The sequence below is a fragment of the Nilaparvata lugens genome, unplaced genomic scaffold (genome assembly GCF_014356525.2).
Source record: "Nilaparvata lugens isolate BPH unplaced genomic scaffold, ASM1435652v1 scaffold7034, whole genome shotgun sequence".
Classification (NCBI taxonomy): Eukaryota; Metazoa; Arthropoda; class Insecta; order Hemiptera; family Delphacidae; genus Nilaparvata; species Nilaparvata lugens.
The window spans coordinates 1-14414 of NW_024092783.1; the positions used below are offsets into that span (position 1 = coordinate 1).

At 32.7% G+C, this 14414-nt stretch overlaps 3 protein-coding genes across 4 annotated transcripts; 2 read left to right on the forward strand and 1 right to left on the reverse strand.

Annotated features, from left to right (window-relative positions):
• Positions 1–1172: 1172 nt before the first annotated feature.
• On the reverse strand, positions 1173–4129 carry LOC120348964 (acyl carrier protein, mitochondrial-like; the record flags this gene model as incomplete). The annotated part of the gene is given in 3 exon segments (XM_039445479.1): positions 1173–1260; positions 2637–2765; positions 3935–4129. Coding segments are annotated over 3 exon segments (370 nt in total), but the record flags the coding sequence as incomplete, so codon positions are not given.
• Positions 4130–6917: 2788 nt separating this feature from the next.
• LOC120356539 lies at positions 6918–8892 on the forward strand. Of its 2 annotated transcripts, XM_039445482.1 has the most exons (3): positions 6918–7000; positions 7447–7670; positions 8669–8892. In XM_039445482.1, the coding sequence occupies exons 1-3, from the start codon at positions 6958–6960 to the stop codon at positions 8705–8707; spliced, it is 306 nt and encodes a 101-aa protein (XP_039301416.1). In that variant the 5' UTR covers positions 6918–6957; the 3' UTR covers positions 8708–8892. The 2 variants fall into 2 exon arrangements, with proteins under 2 accessions (XP_039301416.1, XP_039301415.1); XM_039445481.1 differs by lacking the exon at positions 8669–8892 and having other exon boundaries at positions 7447–7882.
• A 49-nt stretch (positions 8893–8941) lies between these two features.
• On the forward strand, positions 8942–13302 carry LOC120356538 (piggyBac transposable element-derived protein 3-like; the record flags this gene model as incomplete). The annotated part of the gene is made up of 2 exons (XM_039445480.1): positions 8942–9788; positions 13079–13302. Coding segments are annotated over exons 1-2 (1071 nt in total), but the record flags the coding sequence as incomplete, so codon positions are not given.
• Between the last annotated feature and the right edge of the window lie 1112 nt (positions 13303–14414).

Genomic DNA, 14414 nt, shown 5'->3' on the forward strand with positions numbered 1-14414 from the left:
GAGTGGTGAAATGTATATGGAAGGAGAAAATATATAACAGAAGAAGAAAAGGTCGACCAAGAAATAGATGGACGGATGATGTGGACGCGATCTAAGGACGCTTGGAGTTCGTAACTGGAGGAGGGACGCCGAGGATCGAGACAGATGGAGAGGCTATGTGAGGGAGGCCAAGGGTTGTAAAGACCTGTAGAGCTGAGGAGTACGTAAGTAAGAGTTTGAAAATCACTTTCCGGTGGTTCGAATCTCACCTAAATCTGTAGGTCCACTCATCTCTCTCATTACTCACGCACAAGCATGGAGCTCATTTGAGCATCACCTTCAGCACAAAAAATAATATTGTATGAAAAATACTAAGAAATTGTCAAAAACCACAGATTTATTGATACTTAGAAATACCGGTTTCGGTTATTACACCATTGTCAATCTCTGATAAACTTAAACTAAATACAAGAGCAGAAGAATTTATACTAGTAGGCGAGTACTCCTATTGGCATGAACGTCAGCCATTGGCCCAGCTAGACAGTCTCCTCCCACTCAACGGTGTGACAAAATGGCGGCTTAAGCAACAGAATCGCCACGATAACAAAATTTACTTTCAGTAAAAAATAAGAACCAATAAAACAAGTGTGTCCATTTACATATTTGTTTTATTATCTTTCACACTTGTTTTCTTGGTTCTTATTTTGAACTGAAAGTAAATTTTGTTATCATGGCGATTCTGTTGCTTGAGCCACCATTTTGTCACACCGTTGAGTGGGAGGAGACTGTCTAGCTGGGCCAATGGCAGGCGTTCATGCCCTTGACCAATAGCAGTACTCGCCTACAAGTATAAGTTCTGCTGCTCTTGTATTTAGTTTTAGTTTATCATAGATTGACAATGGTGTAATAACGGAAACCGGTCTTTCTAATTATCAATAAATCTGTGGTTTTTGACAATTTCTTAGTCTTTTTCATTCAATATGAATAACTATCACAATATCAACTTCTCAACTACACAAAAAGGGAAAAAATAATATTGACGCTCCCTTAAGAGCCAGCCAATGGTTCTGTTTCTGCTCAGCAGAACTAGTTCATTGTAAAGCAGGGCTCAAGTACTCTAAAATATTCTGAGAATTCGTTCATATCCAGAAAAATTTTGATTGAGTGGAAAATGAATAAAAATATAATCTTACCAAACTCATCTTCCATGGCCATTATAATCTCTACGTGATCAAGTGAGTCTAATCCTAAGTCATTAATGAAATGCGAGTCGGCAGTGAGCTGCAAACAAAACAAAATAGTTAAAATTTAGAATTTTATTAAAGTTGCATGAAAATATATTTTAGGCTATAAATATCAAGAGTTACATAATGAGAAACAAGAAAAAACATTTTGTGTTGCACTCACAAATACCTCATTCACAAGTAGAAGTGTATTCATTAATGATTCAGAACAAAAATGCTTGAATTCAAGCATTACTATATATTTTGTTTTATATAAAATTTAGAGTTTTGAATAAAAGTAACAGGCGACCACTAAATTCACATTATAAAAGTTAAGAAATGTTCTCTTATAGTTTGTTCAGTGCTTCAGTCACGAGAAAAAGCCAGAAAACTGCAGCGGCCTAATGGTCGAGCATCCAGCTATTTATATATTCAAAATTTAATTGTTCAAATAGCCTAATTCTTCAAGAATCGCAATAGACGTCAAACACAAAACATATTCAATGATGTGTTACATTAGAATCCGGTTGCTAGAACACTTATTAAATCTAATAGTCTATTAAACCAATAAGTGTCCTAGAAACCGGGTCTGGAGTGAATAGATGGTGCATAAATTAGATACATCTAATGTCGAAACAAGTAACTATAGTGAGGTGCACGTTATAATGGCAGTGTTTGATTAGCAATGGTATAGCTATCCTTGTCCATCATTCAACAAAGCGGATAGCGCTATCTCTTTCTCGCTTTGCTCTGTTGCCAGATCGTCTTTTAAAAATGTAGAATTAATAATTAAAAAATATTTCATCTTAATTATGAAATTATTGGAAAATATAATTTCTTGCTTAATAAAATATGATTGATTATTTTAAACGTGAATGAACAGTTAATATTACATCAATAAACCTGTATCAACTACCGTCTATAGACGGCATTGACAAGAAAGAGGATCGGCAACGTGATCTCCTATCTTTCTCCACTGCCATTATAACGTGGACCTTGACAAGAAAGAGGATCGGCAACGTTGATCTCCTATCTTCCCCACTGCCATTAAACGTGGACCTCACTATATATTGAAATGATTAATTCAATTCAGGACGTCCATTATCTAATATTTTTAATACTAATGCAAGTGAGTCAATATTGACAATGTTTATTGATTGTTTAGTAGGTAATTACACATTGAAAAGATATCTTTTCTATGCTTTCTTTTCTCAACTTTAGACGAGCAGTACCCCATTTAAAAATTTCTATAAATCATGAGTATTTATCTACCTTGACTGGGTCAATTTTATCGTACAACTTAAGCACCAAGTGACTCTTTCCCTGATCTGAGGCAGATCCAGGGGTGGACCATGGGCGTAACATCGGTTCGGCGTACTAACTCTCTGCAAAACAAACCAAATAAGATATATTTAAAAATTATGAATTAGATACCTTGTCAGCAGTAACTTTGTCAAATGCTCTGCACACTTTCATCACCCTGTCTTCAACTTCAGCTTTGGTGAGGGTTTGACCGGATGTGATAGTTGTGCTCACACATCTTCCCAGGTCATAGAACGGGTGCTGTGCAAAACAAAACTATTTTGTCAAAAAATATTTATTTTTTAAAATAATAGAAGAAATTAAAAAAAAAAATGAAAGCTGATCATCATTGATTTGACTTTGGGAGTCTACTGATGATATTATTATTTGTCAACAAGTTGAATAAAATATTCAAATATATTTTCAAATGTGGAAATTATTTCAATTTTTTAATCTTTAAAAACAAGTATTTTACAGCTATAGAGCATTTATAATATGATATAGTATAGGCCTACCAGAACTTGCTACTTTTGAATTGACTATGTGACACTAAAAAAAAAAAAAAATGCTAGATTAGATAGACAGCATTAATATAAGCTAATATTATTATACAAGAATGTGAGATTTTATTAGTAATTTTCAAGTGTTGGTACCGTATACTTTGATAAGGTAGCTTAAGTGCTTTTTCTTAAGATGAAACGTGGAAAGTATGGTTTTTTTTTGTTTAATTTATAACTTACAAAAATTAAATATTACTAGTATTATTACAATAAAATTCTATTTTTATACAAGCAAAGTTTTCAAAGCATATTGTAAGGATTGAATATTAAAAAAAAATTCAGTTGGCTGGGGAATTTAGGTTAATCTAACTTTTTTCTATTAATTGGGTTACATGGAGAACTTTAAATTCAAATACAGATACAGAATGTATTATCATCCACTAGGAAACATTATTTTCTCTCTTCAACTGAAAAAAAATAAAATGATACCTTGACATGAACTAAATAATAACTTGACAAGGTTATGTTGGGGAAACAAAAGTAAAGTTTTAATAATTACTTTATCTTTGTTTCTGTAATATGTTTCAAATGGTACTCATAAGAATTGTAGAAAAAACTGATGATTTACCAGTTGAGATTATAAATACTTGGTGATTGTATCAAAACTAGTGATAATAAAGCAGACCTTTTATTGAACCCATTGGAATTGGGGTTCCATTAACTGTGTCATAATTTTTAATATTAGCCGCACATTTTTGAGTGTTGGGTAACATTTTTAGAATCCAGATGAAGATTTCATTTTTATTTGACATGAGAGACAAATTTTCAAAAACTTTGAAACCCAATTTAAATTGAATGAAAATCGAACACGATGTAGCTACGGTTAAGATGACCTAGCCTAGGACACAATCAAATTTACAGCTACTTTACCTGAATGGATGATGTTAGTAGTGTGGGTTCATTCAATCGGTAATGAATGAATTTTTGTGATACTTTTGTAGCTATCGGTAAACATGTATTTGTTTTTAGAAGGCATCTATTCACATTTAAAGCACAACGACCCAACTGCCTGAGACCGGCCATTTTTCACCACTGTTCCAGAAATTCCAGAATCCAGATTATCAGACGACGACAATGCTGCTGCTTGGGAAAATGAATTTTTAAAGAAAAAACATTTTAAATAAGATTCTGTGTCCGAAACAATTTTTTATACTTTTTTTTTTTGCATAATTTTTTAAATTCATGGAAATTTTTTACTTTATTGATAGTTTTGAATTGAAGATAGTGACATAAAAAGTCATCTGTTTGACAGTTTGGTAACACTGCGGCATCCATTTCTATAATGCAACGCGGGAAGTTATTTGAAACTGATCAATGCACTCTATTTGAAAAGCCTACTCCAACTATCAACTTTATTAAATTTTATGCATTATCTTTGCGTGTTTGATTATATTCTATAAATAATAAAATTTTCTCGTGCTGTTTTACTCATAAACGATAAGCAAGAACAAATATAATTTTTACTCATGAGATTGTATTCTCATTTGTTTTACCATTGTCTTGCTATAAAAATCTGGTGTGGCGCACTCACACAACTTTCCTTGCCGTTATGAAAATTGATCACCTGACGCTAGTGTGCACGCGCATCTCAAGTCTACTTATAACAAAGATCTGAGCCAGCTGGTGACAGGACAATAACGCTGAAGACATACGAGGTCTGCTATCTCTTCATAGTGAATCAACAGTTGCAATTGAAATAGTAACATTTTCTCGAATTTCGTGCTTATTTTCAATTTTAGATGAAAATGTTACTAATTATTAATTGTAGAGATTTTCATGCTTAATCTTTTTCACTCAACATTTTTTGTTTAAATTTCATCTGAAGCCTGATAATTGGAAATCTAAAATCAAACTTTGCATAGATGGGGCAGAGCTCCTGAAATTTTTACAGATATGAGACTTGTGGCAGTTGATAGAGCTTATCAATTACTATTTTTGGTATAAATTTGATCAAAATCGTTGGAGCCGTTTTTGAGAAAATCGCGAAAAACCCTGTTTTTGACAACATTTTCGCCATTTCAGCCTCCATCTTGAATTGCATTTGATCGAAATTGTTCGTGTCGGATCCTTATATAGTAAGGACCTTAAGTTCTAAATTTCAAGTCATTCCGTTAATTCGGAGACGAGATATCGTGTACACAGACTCACATACACTCATACATACACACACACACATACAGACCAATACCCAAAAATCACTTTTTTGGACTCAGGGGACCTTGAAACGTATAGAAATTTAGAAATTGGGGTACCTTAATTTTTTCGGAAAGCAATACTTTCCTTACCTATGGTAATAGGGCAAGAAAGTAAAAATTGATTTTTTCTATTTGAAAGTGTAGTTGATCATAGTCTATATCTTCAAAGTAGAAGACAAAGTTTATATTTTGAAGAGCCAGAACTTCTGATACCACTGTAATGAAGATACATTAAATTAACTCAGTTTAGGTATATCTAGAAACTTATGAATTTATCATAATACTTTAACAACTACATAAAAAAATCTGGTGTGGCGCACTCACACTACTTTCCTTGCCGTATGAAAATTATTGATCAACTGACGCTAGTGTTCACGCGCATAAGAGACTACTATTCAAGATATGAGACGCTGGAGACACACGATGTGTGCTATCTCTTAATAGTGAATAATTTAAAAGAATCAACAGTTGCCAACAGTTTGCAATTGAATAATCACATTTTCTCGAATTTCGAGCTTATTTTTAATTTTATGTGAAAATGTAACAAAACATTAATTGTAGAGATTTTTATGCTCAATCTTTTCCACTTGATTTTTTTTGTTTGAATTGTATCTGAAGCCTGATAATTGGGAATCTAAAATCAAACTTTGCATAGATGAGGCGGAGCTCCTGAAATTTTTAATGATATGAGACTTGTGGCAGTTGATAGAGCTTATCAATGACTATTTTAGGTATAGATTTTATCAAAATCGTTGGAGCTGTTTTCGAGAAAATCGCGAAAAACCCTGTTTTTGACAACATTTTCGCCATTTTAGCCGCCATCTTGAATTGCATTTGATCGAAATTGTTCGTGTCGGATCCTTATAGGGGAAGGACCTTAAGTTCCAAATTTCAAGTGATTCCGTAAATTGGGAGATGAGATATCGTGTACACAGACGCACATACACTCATACACACATACAGACCAATACCCAAAACCCACTTTTTTGGACTCAGGGGAACTTGAAACGTATAGAAATTTAGAAATTGGGGTACCTTAATTTTTTTCGGAAAGCAATACTTTCTCTACCTATGGTAATAGGGCAAGGAAAGTAATAATAAACTATTATGAAATTTCTATTAAAACTCGATTTAAATCGTAATAATTCAAGTCTAGGGTTCGTAAGATAAACACAAATTTTCTATAAAAACACATTTATTTAACAAGGAAATAAATCTATAGTAATCTGGTTGCCGAGAAACTGTACACCAAGTTTGTTCAGAACAAGAGATTGTACTTGTAAATAAGTAGGCTATATAAATCTCATACATATATGTTGGTTAATTGGACAAATTTAATTAGAAAAACTAATTTAATTAGAAATTTGACATAAAACACGATACATGCAATTCTTTGATTAATTTAACCTCCTAAGACCCAAGCAATAAATTATTTACAAGGAGCTGAGGCCGTATGTCCTTTTAAAAGAACACAATTTTGCACTCATGTAAAACCCAATGAGTTTTTAAAATTTACTGAGTTAAAGCCTGATGTTCTTTTAAAAGGACACAGTTTCAGGGGATTTTTTTCAAAAAGAAGGGAATTTATTCCAGGTGATGTTGGACAGCCTGTTTGTTTTGTTGTTGTTCAAGCTTCATTTCATACCATTGCTGAGAAGATTGGAGGTTAGTTATTCTTGCAACTGTTGAAGAAAAAGTATGGAATCACCAAGGAAAAAAAGGCTTAAATCTCAACGAGTTTGTAAGTATTTAAAAGTTATAATTAATCATATTTTTCACCATAAACCTTTAGTTTAATACTGATACCAATTTATTGAATAAAAAAGAAAGTCAAAAAGACCTGTTGAGTCTGGTTCTCAACCCTTGAAAAAGCCATGTCCTTTTAAAAGTACAGTGGGTTCCAATGACAAAATGTCTCAAATTCTGATTGTTCCTATAAAAGGACACCAGGTTGATATGACTATATAGGCTACCTCATAAATAATCTATCTCTGGATGATTCACATGTTTTATTAACAGTTCAAGTGAGAAAAACTATCATCCCTCACAATCTAGGCCTCATTGTTCAACCAATATTAAATTTATTGAAAATCACCATTACTATTAGACATTCATGACCAGTCTCAACTAAAATTCCTGATAAAATGCTATTCCAATAGCTTAATAAAATATGACTTTTTATTCCAGTGAATACCGAAGAAGAAATTCTGAATGTGATGAGCCAACTTGATGATTCTGACTTGGAGATGTCAGATGAGGAGGAATTGGAGAACGATGTTGTCAGTACCATTCAAAATGACCTGGGAAACTTTAGTGATGACACTGATGCTGACCCTGACTACAGTCCTGGAATGCTTTCAAGTAGTGATAGTGAGGAAGATATCATAAATGATCAGCCAACTACTTCGAAGGTAAACTCATATAATATTGATAGTATATTATATATTAATCAAGTTGCTAATCTGAAACTAAAAATTGTGCTAGTCAAAAATCAGCTGGCTTGTTTACTGACCATTCTCTCTAACATTCTCTACTATTACTTCCAAATAGCCTATAAATTCAAGTGGATGCTACATATTCAATAATTTTGAAAGCTCTGTCTTCTTCTTCCCAATAAAAGAGTTCAAAACCTTCTTATGAACCTTATTTTACTAATTACTTAAAAAAAATATTTTTGAAAATGTAGACTTGATAGAAATATTTCTAAATGTTTTCTATAAATTTATTTACTACTGACAACTTGCTTACTATTGGACAGACTGGTCACCTAGCTGTTAACTTGATATGTGGAGGAATATTATACGTGGTAGAATTCTTGAATGTCCACAGATAATTATTTCAAAATAATGAAACCAGTTTTGGTTTTCACACTATCATCAGTTACAAGTCCATCATCAGACTGTCAAGAATTCCAGCAAATATGAATTAATACAACAATACCACCTCCACTACTACACAGAAAGAACATTATATTGTATTCTACTGATTTCAGGTATCATGTTATACATTAATATTGACTGCAGCATTGTAAGGAAGCAATATTGAAATAGGTTTATCTGTGTTCAGTAATTGCAAATTGGAAATTGATGATGAATGTTTATCAAGCTTGAAAGTCCTTCACCCACAGGGCGCAATAGTTGCAGACTTTTGCATTTGAAATCATCTGTTTATTTTCAACAGTATTCAATACACATATAAAACTATATGTATAGAATAATAATTGCAACTGCAACTGATGTCACAACTGGATGGAGAGCCTCAGAGTATATATAATTGCAGAATGTTACAGGAACCACGTAGGAATTGACTGAAAAATTTACCTTCAATTCAACTCTTTGAATGAAAACTTATTTGCTCTATAAAATTATCCAATAGTCAAGTACATGGAGATAATCTTGTATTGTTTCAGGCCAGTCTTGTAAAAAAAAAGGAAGCAGGAATCAGGTGAGCTCCCAGCAAAGAAGAAGTCAAAGATTGCCAGCTTCAATTGGAAAGACACTGAGTTTCTTCCAGATCCACTCATTTTAGCTTCACCAAGCTACGTCCCATTAAACTCGATTGGATGGGATGCATTCAAATACATTGAGCATTATATTGATGATGAACTTCTTCAACTGATTGTTGATAAAACCAACCAAAACATATTAGAAGGACGGGTAAGCACATGCTCACATTAATAGAAATGAAGAAATGGCTTGGAATATCTTTTGTGATAGCTGCAGTTCAATATCCACAGTTGAGGATGTATTGGATGAAAAAGTGGAGAGTGCCTCTTGTGGCTAATGCCATGCCAAGAGAGAAATATTTTTTGATTAGAAGATCATTGAAATTAGTTTATGATGATGATGTTCCAGAAGAAAAAAGGAAAGCAGATCGTTTGTGGAAAGTGAGACCCCTGATAAATGCAATCCAGAACGGTTGCTTGAAACAGAACCGAATGGATCACATCTGCATCGATGAGATGATGATCCCTTTTAGTGGGCATACAAGTCTAAAGCAATACGTCCCTAACAAACCCAATCCTGTAGGACTGAAAGCTTTTGTGCTAGCCAACCCTAATGGGGTGGTTTGTGACTTTGAAATTTTCCAAGGATCGAACTCTTTTCTTGAAGAGAAGAATTATGGATTCAATAGTATGGAGGCTGCGATTCTATGCCTAACTCGATCACTGGTGCCTGGACATACAATCTATTATGACCGACTCTTTAGCACAGTGAAACTAGCTGATGAGCTTCTAGCTCGGGGTTTTAAATCCACAGGAACTCTTGACAAGAGATACTTGCCTAACAATCCTCTAAAGTCAGACAAGGAAATGGCAAAGGAAGGAAGAGGCACAATAGATATCAAAGTGAGAGAAGATAACAAGATGTGTATTGTGAAGTGGCAGGACAACAAGTCAGTTATGATGATATCTAGTAATGAAGGCAAGGAACCCATCAACATGGTTCAAAGATGGTCAAAGAAAGACAAAAAGTACATTAGTGTACCACAGCCTCACGTTATAAAGGCATATAATACATATATGGGAGGTGTGGATTTAGCAGACCGCATGCTTTCATATTGCTCTTCAAGGCAGCGAACCAGAAAGTGGACTACTAGGACAATAATGCATTTGTTTGATCTGGCAATTTCCAATGCCTGCCTCTGCTACCGCGAAGATCAGGTGAAATCAAACATACCCCTGAAGAAGGTCACACAGCTGAGAAAATACAAAATGGTTTATAAATTCAGGGTCTTTATAATTTGTTTATGTCAATTTATGAAGTATTTTTCCTCAAGTATCATACTATTAGAATGTAGGTTCTCTTTTGTAATTTTTCTTTGTAACTCTTGTAATTTTTAATTTTCTTGCAATGAGCTTTAGCCTTATAACAATTGTCAAAGAAATTCTATTCTATCATTTTATCCCATCCTCATAAGTATTAGTTTGTAAAATAAAATAATATTTCAATGAAAAGTTCTTCAACTCGGCTTTCTCTCCTCTGAACCTCTAAAGACCCAGTTTTTAAAAGGACATCAAAAAAATCTATCACAACATTTGTAAAAAAAAATTATATGCATTTTATGCATCACTTAAGAGTTTTAATTAACTGGAATTGAAAAAACAACAATTTGAAATGAGAAAATTTCTCTGGGCTGTACTTGAGTAGGAAGTCTTGTCCTTATAGAAGTACATTGGGTTTTCATAACATGATGTTGGGAGTCTATCTTGGGTTTTACCACAGTACAAAATATTGTACTTTTAAAAGCACATTGGGCCTTAGGAGGATAATATAATTTAAATAGTTTAGATAAAATATCTTGAGAACTTTTTCGCCAAGCACGCTTTGGTGAACTAATCAGAACGATTCCCATGAATGAATGGTAAAAAGCAACCAATGTATGCTTTGCTGAGACTTTTTGAAGAATAATTTTATAAATGCAATTTTTTGAAATAGTTGAAATTAATTTGTAATTGACAAACAATGAAATCTGATGAATAATAGAAAATAGTATTTTACGATTGTATGATTAATTTATGAACTGAAACAAGAGAGCCTGATTGAATTAAAAACTAATAGTATTCCACTAGACATGGATTGTGAATCAGAGAGTAATATGATTATTTTTTATTCCATTCATTTATATAAATAAATGTATAATTTATATTCTATAAAGAATAAGCAAGCATTGAATTACAGCAAGTAATAAATGTTTATATTGAGATAATGGAATGTTGAAAGAACATATCCTTCTACAAGAAAATGATTAGAATAGACAATAATAAGCATTACAACATTTCTTGAATATACAAATACATGGAAATGATTCAAGTTCCAGTTAGAAATAGACAGTCGAGTAAGATAATTAATAGAATAGACAACAATAAGCTGTACAAAATTCTTCGATAGTACAAGTTCGTGAAAATAATTTATCTTGATGTTTAAAATATCAGGGTAGTTTAGTAAGAAAAGGCATAGATTAAGACAATAATAGATTCCCGGAATATACAACTACATAGAAATGATTAAACAAGTTTACAAAAATAATTTATCTCTATTGGAAATAGACAGCTCTAGTAAGAAAATTAATAGAACTAAGACAATAAGAAAATTCCTTGAATATTCACAGAAATTATATTTAATTTTTCAGTTGGAAACAGATGGGAGTGATAAGATACTTTGTTATCAAAGAAAACATAACAGTAACTAAAATTTACTTTATAATTACCATTTTTAATAATTTAAAGGGTACTCAGAGTTATATATTTTTTAAAACAGCAACTAATTTTATTTCGATTAATTGTGGAAATTCGAAACCAAATCAAAGGAAGGCCTTAATTGAGAATCAGTGATACAGCCTTGTTTAACAGTAATTTAATCGGTCTTTAGAAAGATAACTAGGAACCATAGGAACGATCTTACATCGGTCAGTTCTCTCACAAATTACTACCAACTAGTAGATAGTATCAAAAAAATACGTGTAATATAGATCTACCGCTTCTCAAATGGAGATGACAGTTTCCAAACTAAACAGGACGGGTTTTCAACACAAGGATTCTGAAGAAATGTGACTATGAATGATAGTGAGTGAATGAATGAATGAAAGTGAATTACTGTGAATGACAGTGTGGACACGAGCAGTCAGCCGCCATTTTGGGGCAAAATTACCATCACTAATACCCCAAACAACGTGAATTGAAAACGTTCTCTATTTTTTTCTCTATATTATTGATACATGAGTATTAATAAAGGCACCAAGACTAATTTCCAAGATTTTCATTGGTATTTCTACTTGAAAAAATATCTCTACTTGAGATAAATTTAACAAAATTTCGGTGCTCATATAAAAAATACAGATTGATGTCGCTTTTTATTAGTAATATAGTGGTGACGTCTCGTTGTCACATTGTCTTATAGTCACCAAAGAAAGATTAAATGACTCTGGTGTTCAAATGATCAACTATCATGTCTATTTAATACCACTTTTTAGTGTGATTAGAATCATCTAATTCAAGCTGATGATTTCTAAACTCAATAGGATTGTTTCTGAACTGAAGAAAATTGTAAAAAAGGGGTAGACTTCATTTTGAGTGCACCAGAGATCATTTATATCGATACCTAGTTACATTTGGACTTTTGTATAAAGTGGAAATGGAACTTTTAAGGGTTTGAGCATGTGTTATTTTCTCAAATTTATGAAACCTTAATGATTGAATGCATATTGAATTATTTATAGTATAGAGTTAGGCTAATAAGGTTGCATCAAGAACCGATACTGAAATATGATATTATCGATTTTACTGGTGTAATCAAAGTGAAGTGTCCCCGAAAAAAGAACAGTCAGTAGGCCTAATATCTGAGCAAACAAGTTTGAAAAAAATGTTGTGAACATGAAGAATATTATGGAAAACATATAGTCAGCGATCCTGGTGTGCAAAACTGTGAATTATCTTGTTCAATTTGATTGATCTAAACTAGTTGATTTCAAACACAAAAGATCTGTTTCTCAACTCTTGAAAAAGCCATGTCCTTTTAAAAGTACAGTGGGTTCCAATGACAAAATGTCTCAAATTCTGATTGTTCCTATAAAAGGACACCAGGTTGATATGACTATATAGGCTACCTCATAAATAATCTATCTCTGGATGATTCACATGTTTTATTAACAGTTCAAGTGAGAAAAACTACCATTCCTCACAATCTAGGCCTCATTGTTCAGCCAATATTAAATTTATTGAAAATCACCATTACTATTAGACATTCATGACCAGTCTCAATTAAAATTCCTGATAAAATGCTATTCCAATAGCTTAATAAAATATGACTTTTTATTCCAGTGAATAACGAAGAAGAAATTCTGAATGTGATGAGCCAACTTGATGATTCTGACTTGGAGATGTCAGATGAGGAGGAATTGGAGAACGATGTTGTCAGTACCATTCAAAATGACCTGGGAAACTTTAGTGATGACACTGATGCTGACCCTGACTACAGTCCTGGAATGCTTTCAAGTAGTGATAGTGTGCAAGATAGCATAAATGATCAGCCAACTACTTCGAAGGTAAACTCATATAATATTGATAGTATATTATATATTAATCAAGTTGCTAATCTGAAACTAAAATTGCGCTAGTCAAAAATCAGCTGGCTTGTTTACTGACCATTCTTTCTAACATTCTCTACTATTACTTCCAAATAGCCTATAAATTCAAGTGGATGCTACATATTCAATAATTTTGAAAGCTCTGTCTTCTTCTTCCCAATAAAAGAGTTCAAACCTTCTTATGAACCTTATTTTACTAATTACTTAAAAAAAATATTTTTGAAAATGTAGACTTGATAGAAATATTTCTAAATGTTTTCTATAAATTTATTTACTACTGACAACTTGCTTACTATTGGACAGACTGGTCACCTAGCTGTTAACTTGATATGTGGAGGAATATTATACGTGGTAGAATTCTTGATAGTCCACAGACAATTATTTCAAAATAAAGAAACCAGTTTTGGTTTTCACACTATCATCAGTTACAAGTCCCATCATTAGTTGCAAGAACATCATCAGCCTGTCAAGAATTCCAGCAAATATGAATTACTACCACAATACCACCTCCACTACTAAACAGAAAGAACATTATATTTTATTCTACTGATTTCAGGTATCATTGTTATACATTAATATTGACTGCAGCATTGTAAGGAAGCAATATTGAAATAAGTTTATCTGTGTTCAGTAATTGCAAATTGGAAATTGATGATGAATGTTTATCAAGCTTGAAAGTCCTTCACCCACAGGGCGCAATAGTTGCAGACTTTTGCATTTGAAATCAGCTGTTTACTTTCAACAGTATTCAATACGCATAAAAAACTATACGAATAGAATAATAATTGCAACTGCAACTGATGTCACAACTGGGTGGAGAGACTCAGAGTATATATAATTGCAGAATGTTACAGGAACCACGTAGGAATTGACTGGCAAATTTTACCTTCAATTCAACTTTTTGAATGAAAACTTATTTGCTCTATAAAATGTTCCAATAGTCAAGTACATAGAGATAATCTTGTATTGTTTCAGGCCAGTCTTGTAAAAAAAAGAAAGCAGGAATCAGGTGAGCTCCCAGCAAAGAAGAAGTCAAAGATTGCCAGCTTCAATTGGAAAGACACTGAGTT

What these genes read in the sequence shown, in the direction of transcription:
- LOC120356539 (XM_039445481.1), top strand. Translation starts at nt 6,958, where the DNA reads ATGGAATCACCAAGGAAAAAAAGGCTTAAATCTCAACGAGTTT. An exon ending in GCTTAAATCTCAACGAGTTT is followed by an intron (nt 7,001 to 7,446) that starts GTAAGTATTTAA and finishes TTTTTATTCCAG; the next exon opens with TGAATACCGAAGAAGAAATT.